The sequence below is a fragment of the Leuresthes tenuis genome, unplaced genomic scaffold (assembly GCF_036924035.1).
Source record: "Leuresthes tenuis unplaced genomic scaffold, fLeuTen1.0.hap1 SCAF_14, whole genome shotgun sequence".
NCBI lineage: Eukaryota > Metazoa > Chordata > Actinopteri > Atheriniformes > Atherinopsidae > Leuresthes > Leuresthes tenuis.
Window position 1 is genome coordinate 2,129,126 of NW_027325368.1, and position 14,667 is coordinate 2,143,792.

The window sequence follows — 14,667 nt, forward strand, 5'->3', positions numbered from 1 at the left end:
GAAGCTCTTTCACAGTTTTTCTTTGGACATTTTCTGCTTTTTCACTCATTTTCAGTCCATTTTTTCTTTGTTAAGCCACTTAACTCTGAGCTATGAACCATTCAGACAGAAAAAAGGCTCCTAACTCAAGGGATGAACCAGTGTTGTGTCGACACAGAACAGACAACTTAGCAAAGAAGCCATTTTAAACTGGATCTTTAGGCTCTTTGTTACCAGCAGCCTGTCACAAAGACACATCATTTGTTCCCATTTCTTTAGCTGCATCTATGAAAAACAGCAAAGAAAACACAGTTTGACAGACAGAAAATAGGATTTCTGCAGCAACAAGGTGATTCCCAAAGAGCTATTAGCTGAAAACTTGGCATATCTCAGCATGGTGTGCAGTGTGTCCTTAAAACATTTGAGGAAACTGGACAAGTGGAGGACAAAAGAAGAAGTGTCAGGCCTAAAAAACTATCTACAGCAGATGAACAGGATCTGAAAGTGATGTCCTTAAGAAAGAGGAAAAAATCCAGCTGTGACCTGACAGGACCTGAGAGATGCATCTGGACCTTCAGCTGATCCATCTACTGTTGGCCCAAGCCTCATCAGAAATGGTCTCCATGGAAGGGTGGCTGTCAAGAAGCCGTTCTTAAGGAAGGGAAACAGGGAGAAAAGGCTGAGCTATGCCAAATGACACAAGAAGTGGACTGAAAATCAGTGGCAACAGGTCTTATGGAGGGATGAATCCTCCCCAGAGCCCGGACCTCAACATTATTGAAGCAGTGTGGGATCATCTGACAGAGAACGGAACAAAAGGCAGCCCACATCCAAAGAAGAGCTTTGGGATGTCCTTCAAGAAGCCTGGAGAACTATTCCTGAAGACTCCTTAAAGAAATGACAGAAAGCTTGTCTCAGAGGGTTCAGGCTGTGTTGGAGAATAAAGGAGCTCAGACCAGAGATTCACTTTAAAGCTGCTGAGAACTGATGAAAAACTCTGTTTCTGCCTCAGATTCTGGGTTTATGTTCAGGTTTAACATGTTTCAGTAAATCTCTGCTCTTATTCCCAGACATATTCATAAAAAACAGGAAGTGGCACAATACTGTCCAAGAATGAAATGTAACACGAACAAACGTGTTTTATATCTTTCGTTGGGTGCAAAGAAACTCAATCCACCAGATAAATGAAGTTAAAGAAGGTAAAGAAGCGTTTAAGTTTGTTTTCCAGGCTGGTTTTGAGTGTGCACATGCAGTGAAGATGTGTTCAGACTTCTGAGCTGTGGAGTTTGTGCACGGCGGCCTGAAGGTTGTGCAGCCGGTCTGATCCAGTCTGCAGAGTGTGTGCACGTGTCTGCAGGTAGACTTTAATCCACTGTCCTGCCTGTCAGCAGGTGGAGGCATTGGTGGATTACTGCAGTGCATTAATCATCTTTATTACACAGGAGATTACAGCACACACACCCACATGGGGTCGTCTGTTCTTATCACAGCTTTTTCCATCTTTAACACAGAGAAAACAGACCCAGAAACATTTTCAGGTGTACTTAAGATTTAAAACACGGCTCACAACTTGAAAAGATGCAAAACAACCATCAACATGCCTTAAATGACCGTAATGAACCTAAAAATCAATAAAAAAGACGAAAACAGACACGATATAAAAGTAACCACACAGAACTCACAATGAAGCAGATCAGTTAGAATGAAGAAGTCCATAGTTACACAAAGCAAAGCCTATGATGCTAAAACGCTGCGAAGCAAACAAACCAAACGTCTGGAGAGACTGAAGAATCAACACTTCTCAGTTTGAGTCTTTCAGGACATCAAAGCAGCACTGATGAGTGAGTTTATGCGTGTATTCTTACATGTATGCAGGAACGTGTTCATTAGCGTGTGAATCGAGGTGTGAGGGCATGTATGCAAGTATTTCTGCATCCGTCTGCCGTTGGGTGGCAGGCTGCTGCACCCTGGATGGGTCGGCATCACAGGGGAAGTACTGGTGTAAATATTCATCAATGTGGGAGAGTACATAAGGATGTGTGTTTAAACCTTGGCTTGGGCCAACAGTAGATGGATCAGCTGAAGGTCCAGATGCATCTCTCAGGTCCTGTCAGGTCACAGCTGGATTTTTTCCTCTTTCTTAAGGACATCACTTTCAGATCCTGTTCATCTGCTGGAGATAGTTTTTTAGGCCTGACACTTCTTCTTTTGTCCTCCACTTGTCCAGTTTCCTCAAATGTTTTAAGGACACACTGCACACCATGCTGAGATATGCCAAGTTTTCAGCTAATAGCTCTTTGGGAATCACCTTGTTGCTGCAGAAATCCTATTTTCTGTCTGTCAAACTGTGTTTTCTTTGCTGTTTTTCATAGATGCAGCTATGAAAAACAGAAGCTTGGAGATGAACTCGTGAGGTTTTTCACCTTCATTGTGACTCTTCTTCTCTGCAGGGTCTGTTGATGCTGGAGATGGTTCAGATGGAGCACGATAACACCCGAGTTCAAGCCCAGGATAGTGCCTGTGTGAGACCAAACTGAGGCACCTGAAGCCAAAGTCACACAGGGTGTGCAACATAAAGCCTTTATGGTAAGGCAGCTAACTTTTGTCTGTGGTAAAATGATAAAATGAACATTTATCTGATGAACTTTCCAGCTTTGTTGTTGAAACTCTGCCTGCTGTTTGGAAAGTTGTCGCCTCTCAGCTCATGTGAATCATGCAGATTTAATTCAAACTTATAACTCAGCTCATCAAAAGACTCAGACTGACTGCATGCAGCACACATACAGATACTTTATTGAAATGGAGAATAAATGTTTTTATAAATATTCGTATAAAGACAATATCACAGCACATGGATGAAAATGAGAATCACGCCGTCACTTCAATATAAAAAACACTAGAATAGCTAATTGGTCATGTAATATAAACTTTATTCAGATAAAAACAAACTCCAGACAAGTTCAGCAAGATCATCAACAATCATCAACGAATCCATCTGTATTCATTACATCAACACCGAAGCTCAAAAACTATTCAAACAAACAAGAAAAAGGACAGAAAACGGCTCCACTTCATCAGACATTTGCTCCGTGTGTGTGTGTGCGTGCGTGTGTGCGTGTGCGTGCACGTGTGTGCATGTGTGTGCATGTGTGTGCTCAGACGTAAGCTCTGCCTGAATCTGGATCAGACTTGGCTGTCGCTGTGTAGATCTTTTGTGGTTGGTTTCCATAGTAACCGCTGCAAAACGAGAAGGACAAAGTCAGGACGGCGGAGTCTAAGTTAAGTTCCTGAGAGGAGGAAACTCAAAAATACTTCTGTCTTTGAAACACACAGAGACAACAGCAGGAGTGTTTGTAATTACCCTTTCTTGCCCCCAGGTGACGCCCTCTTACAGGCGCTGCAGAGTAAAGCTCCGCCCAGAATGGACAGAGAGGCTCCGCCCCACCCCATGTAGAGGCCGGTGCCCAGCTCAAACCTGCGGACACACAACCAGGCTTCAATCGACTACAATGTACAAAACTTACACTGAAAAGTACAAAACATACACAAAAAGTACAAAACTAACACTATAAAACACTAAACTTACACTAAAAAGTACAAAACTAACACTATAAAACACTAAACTTACACTAAAAAGTACAAAACTAACACTATAAAACACTAAACTAACACTAAAAAGTACAAAAATACACTAAAAGTACAAAACTAACCCTAAAAAGTACAAAACTTACACTGAAAAGTACAAAACTAACACTATAAAACACCAAACTTACACTAAAAAGTACAAAACTAACACTATAAAACACTAAACTAACACTAAAAAGTACAAAAATACACTAAAAGTACAAAACTAACACTAAAAAGTACAAAACTTACACTGAAAAGTACAAAACTAACACTATAAAACACCAAACTTACACTAAAAAGTACAAAACTAACACTATAAAACACTAAACTAACACTAAAAAGTACAAAAATACACTAAAAAGTACAAAACTAACACTAAAAAGTACAAAACTTACACTGAAAAGTACAAAACTAACACTATAAAACACCAAACTTACACTAAAAAGTACAAAACTAACACTATAAAACACTAAACTAACACTAAAAAGTACAAAAATACACTAAAAGTACAAAACTAACACTAAAAAGTACAAAACTTACACTGAAAAGTACAAAACTAACACTATAAAACACCAAACTTACACTAAAAAGTACAAAACTAACACTATAAAACACTAAACTAACACTAAAAAGTACAAAAATACACTAAAAAGTACAAAACTAACACTAAAAAGTACAAAACTTACACTGAAAAGTACAAAACTAACACTATAAAACACCAAACTTACACTAAAAAGTACAAAACTAACACTATAAAACACTAAACTAACACTAAAAAGTACAAAACTAACACTAAAAAGTACAAAACTTACACTGAAAAGTACAAAACTAACACTATAAAACACCAAACTTACACTAAAAAGTACAAAACTAACACTATAAAACACTAAACTAACACTAAAAAGTACAAAAATACACTAAAAAGTACAAAACTAACACTAAAAAGTACAAAACTTACACTGAAAAGTACAAAACTAACACTATAAAACACCAAACTAACACTAAAAAGTACAAAAATACACTAAAAAGTACAAAACTAACACTAAAAGGTACACAACTTATACTAAAAAGTACAAAACTTACACTGAAAATTACAAAACTAACACTAGAAAGTACAAAAATACACTAAAAAGTACAAAACTAACACTAAAAGGTACAAAACTTACACTAAAAAGAATAAAAAAAACATGAAAATATGACGGCAAATAAATAATAAATAAATAAAAATGCTAAAATAAAAACAATGAAATGATCCAAATCCACACATTCTGCTTTATTTCCATGTGTGTGTGTGTGTATATTTTTATTTTCAGTCACAGATCTTTATTTCTAATATTCTAATATTGATGTTTCATATTCTGTAATTTGGGTTAAAGTTGTTAGTAACGTGAGAAGAAAGAATGAAGGAATGAAAAAGAGGAAATACGTAAAATGACTTAAATCTGCGGGAACATAACGGACTGCATGTTTAAAGCAGTTCTTAAGACCAGTAAAAACACAGTTTTTCATGTTTAAATGATCATTATTTCAGCTTTAAGGCCTGATCTCAACCTTCTCCTGAGTGAATCTTTGTGTTGTGTGGACTGACCTCACGCCTCCGTACAGCGGGTTGTGGAAGTCCTGAACCACCTGGTATCCGTACCAGGAACAAGCGATCAGGCAGCACAGACCTGCCAAACACACAAAGTCATCTTCAGGCAGGCCCTCGGGATGTTTTAGGACGATTTTTAGGGCTTATATTCTGTCTCAGAGTTTAAACCCAGAACCAAAGTCTAAGAGCAGGTCAGATCTCCGTTTGTTCTGCATCCTTCAACCACAGGAAGAAAAACTTACATCCTGCCTTACTTCTCACGTCAGTTACTCTCAGATATGTTGAGACTGAGCTCCAACACATGGGTGCACGCTCTGGGTAAGGATCGGTAACGTTTTATCACATCTTTTCATGCGTAATCTGAATTATTTTCATTTTACTGGTGATCTATGTGATAAAACCGGCTCCTCCTCACTGCTGCTCATCTTCTAGATGATGCATTTGACATTTTTTGGTTGTTTTTTAGGTAAAATAGCTAAAATAATCGGAGTATTTCACTTGCATTGATTTGCTTCCATCGTCTTTATTGCTCCTGATTATTACCTCGAGTTAATTAGTGTTTCTGGGGAATTTAGTGATTAAAACTTCTTTTTTATCCATTTACACTGTAAATAAGACCAGGTGAACACTCTGAGGACATGTGGTCACATAAGGTGAATCCGTTTTACACTTTTAAAGCGTTAGGATCAGGCTGTGAGCAGATCTGTTTGAGTTTGTTTCCCCTGGATCTTCATGATAAAGAGCTGAAACCAAAGAGTTCTGCCGTGAACCTCCTGCTAACTTTGGCCTTATTTGCTGTGACAGGAAGCTTGGGGTTGAATCTGCCCGCGTACGCACCTGCCAGGATGCTCAGAATTCCCCCGGAGGCGGCGATCTTGGCCTTGGATTGCTCCGTGGTCGAGCCGATCTTGATGCACTTGAGTCCAAGCAGAGACACGATCAGGCAGCCGAGGCCGAACAGCAGGGCGATGACCATCAGGGCGCGACACGCCTGCACGTGACCTTCAGACGGGGAGAGATGACGTTAACGAAATGAAACCGAGCAGCTAAATACAGCGAGGATAAAAACAACTGAGTGAATTACACAAATCTGAACAGTTTTATATGAAAAATAAAGGCCTGAAAATCCAAGCATCACTTAAAGGTGCATCTATGATTTAACTCTATGATTTAACTCTATGATTTAACTCTATGATTTAACTCTATGGTTTAACTCTATGATTTAACTCTATGATTTAACTCTATGATTTAACTCTATGGTTTAACTCTATGATTTAACTCTATAGTTTAACTCTATGATTTAACTCTATGGTTTAACTCTATGATTTAACTCTATGGTTTAACTCTATGGTTTAACTCTATGATTTAACTCTATGGTTTAACTCTATGATTTAACTCTATGATTTAACTCTATGATTTAACTCTATGGTTTAACTCTATGATTTAACTCTATGGTTTAACTCTATGGTTTAACTGTGTGTCTCACTGCTTTTTCAGAGAGTCAGAAAGCCTTTGAGATCACATGATCTGTGACCTGCAGAGAACATTTAGAGTTCTCCGTCACTTTATCTTGTTTTAGCTGTAGTTGCCTTGGATCTACTTTCTCTCCTCAGCATTTGTAAATCCTCATCCAAAAGCTCCTTCGTTACTCTATAAATTCTTATATTTACTTTATATTCGCTCTTCAAAGCATTTTGGATTCTTTTCCCAAAGAAGAAGATTCTGCTAAAACTTATAAAATAATGAGCACATATTGTCCTAAAGAAACAAACCGTTTACATTCCAATGAATGTTTACCTGCTAATGATGATGAAAATAAATGAAAGTTTGATGGTCACATGTCAGCGGTATGAGCAGCAGGTTTCTAACGCTCTGTGGAGTTCGGATTCTTTGATAGACTCGGTCTTTCCAGACAATAAAATGTACAAATAAATGAGTTCAGAATCCAACAGAATTAGGTTTCAGAGGATTATCTGAAACATATTAAGTGAATCTCAGAGTTTTAACTCTTCCTGGAGCACAGCTCGCTGAGGTTAAAGCTGTGATGACCCACTGTTTTAAGGGTAAATGCTTAAAACTTTACATCCTCACTGGCTGAAAACCAGACTGATCAGATTCTCATCTTCATCCAGCAGCTCAGCATAAAAAACAAAGAGCAAAAAGCTAGAACCCACTGATTTAAATGTTTCAACGTGTGACTCAGATGCAAAGCAGAAACTGGGGCACCAATAAATGTGTGATTCACATCTGTCGTGGTGACTTATTAACAAAGTGACCTCTGCTGATCATAAAAAGCTGCCGCACCTTTTTTATGATCCTCGGGGAGTTTCAGGAGGGAGTCGGTTGCCACAAACAGCAGTAAAACCGACCTGGGATCATCAGGGGTCGGCTCAAAGCCTTTATGGCTTTAACATAGAAGGGTTTTCATGCCACAGAGCTTCCAAAGAACTGCTCCACAGAACCAAATGATGCGTAAATGAGGACATTAAGTCTCATATATCACGAGGGCTTGATGCAAACTGCAGAACGTTGGATTTACAGAAACCCAAAAGGTGACTGATCCGTCTCAAACTCAGACGTGAGCCAAATTTAAACCAATTAAAACACTTTATTTTCCATCTAAACTCACATTAAAAGTCAAAGTTCAGCAGCAGAAGCTCCACTGCTTCTGTCTGAATGCAGCTTGTTCCCTCCATTTTACGGCCTCTGAAAGCAGGAAGTGCAAAATGGCGCCCAAAAGATGACATCATATGGCGATAACGGGAGGAAGAAGAACCTCGAGTTTAATGGTTTTAATTTTCACCGACTTTGGTTCAAAGCTTTTTTTGTTTCAACACTTTTTAACAAAGCGTTTGAGTGGATCTTCGCTCTGTTTTAGGCGGGAAACTCGTGGCTGTAAACTCGCCAACCTTTGAACCGTCGGTTAAAAACGGCGCCACGCCGACCCAGTTTTCTACACCTCTGATAAGCTTTGAAAAAGTCTGTATTTCTGACACCTGGATTGGCCCAAAGTTTCGGATCAGATCCTGTTACCTGCAAGTTATTGATCTTTATGAAGTTTACGAGGAACTTGATCGCTTGATCTGACAGATGTTTCAGCTCATTTGAAGCATGAATCAGCACATTTGATCAATCCTACAGATATTTCAGCTCATTTGAAGTATGAATCAGCACATTTGATCAATCCTACAGATGTTTCAGCTCATTTGAAGCATGAATCAGCACATTTGATCAATCCTACAGATATTTCAGCTCATTTGAAGCATGAATCAGCACATTTGATCAATCCTACAGATGTTTCAGCTCATTTGAAGCATGAATCAGCACATTTGCTCAATCCTTTCCGATCATTACTGATAACTGAACTCTTCTCAGTTCATCTCATCAGCAGGTCTGGTTTAAACAGGTTTTTTATGCTGTTAGACGTCTTATATTTCAAAGATGCAGTGTTGGGCGCTCTCGTCTTACCGGGGAGGGCGAGCAGTGATTCAAAGTCGCGGCACTCTGCGATGCCGCCGCTGTTCTCGGCGCAGGCGTGCCATAAGTTCTCAAACTGCCTCTGAGAGATGATGACGCTGCCGGACACCGTGGAAATCTTCCAGTAGTCGTTAACCAGCGACGCCCCGGTGACCAGCCAGGCGATGATGCACATGATGAACCCAACTGCCTCTACAGCCGTCGACATGGTGGCAAAGTTCTCAGAAACTCACTTGAGCAGAAAAGTCTCTCAGAGGAAATCCAGCTGCTACTAATGTGCTGAAAACAGCAGCAGAGTCTCAATCAGTCAGAATAAAGTCCTGAGAGGGTGAAGCGGTCGGAGGCTCCGGTCTCTCTGCTTCGGTTATGTCCCGTTAATGAGATGTCTGTGGCTCTAACATAAGGACTTTACCCTCCACCAGGGGCCATAAACCTGAGGGCCACTCCCTGCAGTTACCCTCACTGAGAGCTGACCCTGATGATGATGGTGATGATGACAGAAAGTCCTCCGACACGCCTCAGAAACAGCTCACCGCCGTGGTGACAGGAGGCCAAACAGCTGAAACAGAAAGCTACAGGTGGCAGATGAAGCTGTTTTATGGCAGGAAAACAGAGGAATAAAAAGAAGGCCGAGGAGTGCTCTGTTCTCAGGTGCTTTCCACTTACTTCTTAGTATCTATAACAGCTGTTTGAGATGCGTTATTGAAAGAAGTTGTATCCAAATGGATGTTTTCGGTGTTGAATAGCTCTGCCTCTCAGCCTGGACTAGAATCTAAGATTCTTCTCCTCACATATAAAGCTCTTAATGACCGAGCTCCATCATATCTTAAAGATCTCACAGTTGGATATTTCCCCAACAGAGCACTTTGCTCTCAGGCTGCAGGTTTCCTTGTGGTTCCCAGAGTTTCTAAAAGCAGAATGGGAGGCAGAGCCTTCAGTTATCAGGCCCCTAAAAGCAGAATGGGAGGCAGAGCCTTCAGTTATCAGGCCCCTAAAAGCAGAATGGGAGGCAGAGCCTTCAGTTATCAGGCCCCTAAAAGCAGAATGGGAGGCAGAGCCTTCAGTTATCAGGCCCCTAAAAGCAGAATGGGAGGCAGAGCCTTCAGTTATCAGGCCCCTAAAAGCAGAATGGGAGGCAGAGCATTTAGTTATCAGGCCCCTAAAAGCAGAATGAGAGGCAGAGCCTTCAGTTATCAGGCCCCTAAAAGCAGAATGGGAGGCAGAGCCTTTAGTTATCAGGCCCCTAAAAGCAGAATGGGAGGCAGAGCCTTCAGTTATCAGGCCCCTAAAAGCAGAATGGGAGGCAGAGCCTTCAGTTATCAGGCCCCTAAAAGCAGAATGGGAGGCAGAGCCTTCAGTTATCAGGCCCCTAAAAGCAGAATGGGAGGCAGAGCCTTCAGTTATCAGGCCCCTAAAAGCAGAATGGGAGGCAGAGCCTTCAGTTATCAGGCCCCTAAAAGCAGAATGGGAGGCAGAGCCTTCAGTTATCAGGCCCCTAAAAGCAGAATGGGAGGCAGAGCCTTCAGTTATCAGGCCCCTAAAAGCAGAATGGGAGGCAGAGCCTTCAGTTATCAGGCCCCTAAAAGCAGAATGGGAGGCAGAGCCTTCAGTTATCAGGCCCCTAAAAGCAGAATGGGAGGCAGAGCCTTCAGTTATCAGGCCCCTAAAAGTAGAATGGGAGGCAGAGCCTTCAGTTATCAGGCCCCTAAAAGCAGAATGGGAGGCAGAGCCTTCAGTTATCAGGCCCCTAAAAGCAGAATGGGAGGCAGAGCCTTCAGTTATCAGGCCCCTAAAAGCAGAATGGGAGGCAGAGCCTTCAGTTATCAGGCCCCTAAAAGCAGAATGGGAGGCAGAGCCTTCAGTTATCAGGCCCCTAAAAGCAGAATGGGAGGCAGAGCCTTCAGTTATCAGGCCCCTAAAAGCAGAATGGGAGGCAGAGCCTTCAGTTATCAGGCCCCTAAAAGCAGAATGGGAGGCAGAGCCTTCAGTTATCAGGCCCCTAAAAGCAGAATGGGAGGCAGAGCCTTCAGTTATCAGGCCCCTCTCTGTGGAACCAGCTGCCAGTTTGGCTTCAGGAAGCAGACACCCTCTCTACCTTTAAGATCAGGCTGAAACTTTCCTTTCTGATAAAGCTTATAGTTAGGGATGGCTCAGGTGAGCCTGAAACATCCCATAGTTAAGCTGCTATAGGCTTAGACTGCTGGGGGACCTCATCTGTCACACCTTTCCTCACTTTGCTCTCTTTTTCCCCCTGTTTAATTTCTCAAATGATTTTATGTCCATGTGACATTATTGTGGTTATTAACTTGTGTTTCCCTGTTCCAGCAGGTATCCTTTGAATGGTGTTATGGTGTTTTTCCCCTCTTTTCCCTCTTTTCTGTTTTCTCAAACCCCAGCTGGTCGAGACGGATGGCCACCCTTCCTGGTTCTGGTTCTGCCAGAGGTTTCTTCCTGGTTCTGGTATAACCATGAACAGGACCACATATAACCCCCGAACAGGACCACATATAACCCCCAAACAGGACCACATATAACCCCCAAACAGGACCACATATAACCCATGAACAGGACAACATATAACCCCCAAACAGGACCACATATAACCCCCAAACAGGACCACATATAACCCCCAAACAGGACCACATATAACCCCCAAACAGGACCACATATAACCCCCAAACAGGACCACATATAACCCCCAAACAGGACCACATATAACCCATGAACAGGACCACATATAACCCCCAAACAGGACCACATATAACCCCCAAACAGGACCACATATAACCCATGAACAGGACAACATATAACCCCCAAACAGGACCACATATAACCCCCAAACAGGACCACATATAACCATGAACAGGACCACATATAACCCCCGAACAGGACCACATATAACCCCTGAACAGGACCACATATAACCCCCAAACAGGACCACATATAACCCCCAAACAGGACAACATATAACCCATGAACAGGACCACATATAACCCCCAAACAGGACCACATATAACCCCCAAACAGGACCACATATAGCCCTAAACAGGACCATATATAACCCCCAAACAGGACAACATATAACCCATGAACAGGACCACATATAACCCATGAACAGGACCACATATAACCCCCAAACAGGACCACATATAACCCCTAAACAGGACCACATATAACCCCCAAACAGGACAACATATAACCCATGAACAGGACCACATATAACCCATGAACAGGACCACATATAACCCCCGAACAGGACCACATATAACCCCTAAACAGGACCACATATAACCCCCAAACAGGACAACATATAACCCATGAACAGGACCACATATAACCCCCAAACAGGACCACATATAACCCCCAAACAGGACCACATATAGCCCTAAACAGGACCATATATAACCCCCAAACAGGACAACATATAACCCATGAACAGGACCACATATAACCCATGAACAGGACCACATATAACCCCCAAACAGGACCACATATAACCCCAAACAGGACCACATATAACCCCCAAACATGACCACATATAACCCCCAAACAGGACCACATATAACCCCCAAACAGGACCACATATAACCCCCAAACAGGACCACATATAACCCCCAAACAGGACCACATATAACCCCCGAACAGGACCACATATAACCCCCGAACAGGACCACATATAACCCCCAAACAGGACCACATATAACCCCCAAACAGGACCACATATAACCCCCAAACAGGACCACATATAGCCCTAAACAGGACCATATATAACCCCCAAACAGGACAACATATAACCCATGAACAGGACCACATATAACCCCCAAACAGGACCACATATAACCCTAAACAGGACCACATATAGCCCCCAAACAGGACCACATATAACCCATGAACAGGACCACATATAACCCCCAAACAGGACCACATATAACCCCCAAACAGGACCACATATAACCCCCAAACAGGACCACATATAACCCATGAACAGGACCACATATAACCCCCAAACAGGACCACATATAACCCCAAACAGGACCACATATAACCCCCAAACAGGACCACATATAACCCCCAAACAGGACCACATATAACCCATGAACAGGACCACATATAACCCCCAAACAGGACCACATATAACCCCCAAACAGGACCACATATAACCCCCAAACAGGACCACATATAACCCCCAAACAGGACCACATATAACCCCCAAACAGGACCATATATAACCCCCAAACAGGACAACATATAACCCATGAACAGGACCACATATAACCCATGAACAGGACCACATATAACCCCCAAACAGGACCACATATAACCCCAAACAGGACCACATATAACCCCCAAACATGACCACATATAACCCCCAAACAGGACCACATATAACCCCCAAACAGGACCACATATAACCCCCAAACAGGACCACATATAACCCCCAAACAGGACCACATATAACCCCCGAACAGGACCACATATAACCCCCGAACAGGACCACATATAACCCCCAAACAGGACCACATATAACCCCCAAACAGGACCACATATAACCCCCAAACAGGACCACATATAGCCCTAAACAGGACCATATATAACCCCCAAACAGGACAACATATAACCCATGAACAGGACCACATATAACCCCCAAACAGGACCACATATAACCCTAAACAGGACCACATATAGCCCCCAAACAGGACCACATATAACCCATGAACAGGACCACATATAACCCCCAAACAGGACCACATATAACCCCCAAACAGGACCACATATAACCCCCAAACAGGACCACATATAACCCATGAACAGGACCACATATAACCCCCAAACAGGACCACATATAACCCCAAACAGGACCACATATAACCCCCAAACAGGACCACATATAACCCCCAAACAGGACCACATATAACCCATGAACAGGACCACATATAACCCCCAAACAGGACCACATATAACCCCCAAACAGGACCACATATAACCCCCAAACAGGACCACATATAACCCCCAAACAGGACCACATATAACCCCCAAACAGGACCACATATAACCCCCAAACAGGACAACATATAACCCATGAACAGGACCACATATAACCCCCAAACAGGACCACATATAGCCCTAAACAGGACCACATATAACCCCCAAACAGGACCACATATAACCCCCAAACAGGACCACATATAACCCCCAAACAGGACAACATATAACCCATGAACAGGACCACATATAACCCCCAAACAGGACCACATATAACCCCCAAACAGGACAACATATAACCCCCAAACAGTACCACATATAACCCTAAACAGGACAACATATAACCCATGAACAGGACCACATATAACCCCCAAACAGGACCACATATAACCCCCAAACAGGACCACATATAACCCATGAACAGGACCACATATAACCCCCAAACAGGACCACATATAACCCCCAAACAGGACCACATATAACCATGAACAGGACCACATATAACCCCCAAACAGGACCACATATAACCCCCAAACAGGACAACATATAACCCCCAAACAGGACCACATATAGCCCTAAACAGGACCATATATAACCCCCAAACAGGACAACATATAACCCCCAAACAGGACCACATTCCACTGCATGTATTATCACCACATATTACAAATAAATAGGAATACTGTAAAAATAGATGCAGTCGTTCAGAGTTAACAGAAACTGAAATCGGGTGCAGCAGCAGCAGTTATTGCTATGAAACTGAGGTGAGTCTCCTCACAGCTGCTGCTCAGCATCAATCTCATTGTTTCCTTGTTTTTCCACTCTAAGGTAATTAAATGATATATTAGGGGGAACTGACGCTGCAGCACTTCTGCTCTTCAGATTCCTGCTGAAGTAAAGTTCACTTCTCACTGATTTCTCCACCTGAATCAGCTGTTATGGAGGAAAGAAGAAGTGAAGAACTCCATATCGGCAGTAAAGGGAGTTTCCTTCCTCGTCTTATTCACGAC

General features: G+C 42.3%; 1 protein-coding gene across 1 annotated transcript; it reads right to left on the reverse strand.

Annotated features, from left to right (window-relative positions):
* Nucleotides 1-3,121: 3,121 nt before the first annotated feature.
* On the reverse strand, nt 3,122-8,882 carry cldn15la (claudin 15-like a). Its single transcript, XM_072363465.1, has 5 exons — nt 8,666-8,882; nt 6,035-6,199; nt 5,195-5,276; nt 3,341-3,454; nt 3,122-3,216 (listed from the first exon to the last, which is right to left on the reverse strand). The coding sequence occupies exons 1-5, from the start codon at nt 8,880-8,882 to the stop codon at nt 3,135-3,137; spliced, it is 660 nt and encodes a 219-aa protein (XP_072219566.1). The 3' UTR covers nt 3,122-3,134.
* Between the last annotated feature and the right edge of the window lie 5,785 nt (nt 8,883-14,667).

Coding starts and splice junctions, on each gene's coding strand:
- cldn15la (XM_072363465.1), bottom strand. CDS start 8,882: ATGTCGACGGCTGTAGAGGCAGTTGGGTTCATCATGTGCATCATCGCC. Junction 6,200..8,665: donor ATCACTGCTCGCCCTCCCCG/GTAAGACGAGAG, acceptor CCCCGTCTGAAG/GTCACGTGCAGGCGTGTCGC. Junction 5,277..6,034: donor AATTCTGAGCATCCTGGCAG/GTGCGTACGCGG, acceptor TGTGTTTGGCAG/GTCTGTGCTGCCTGATCGCT.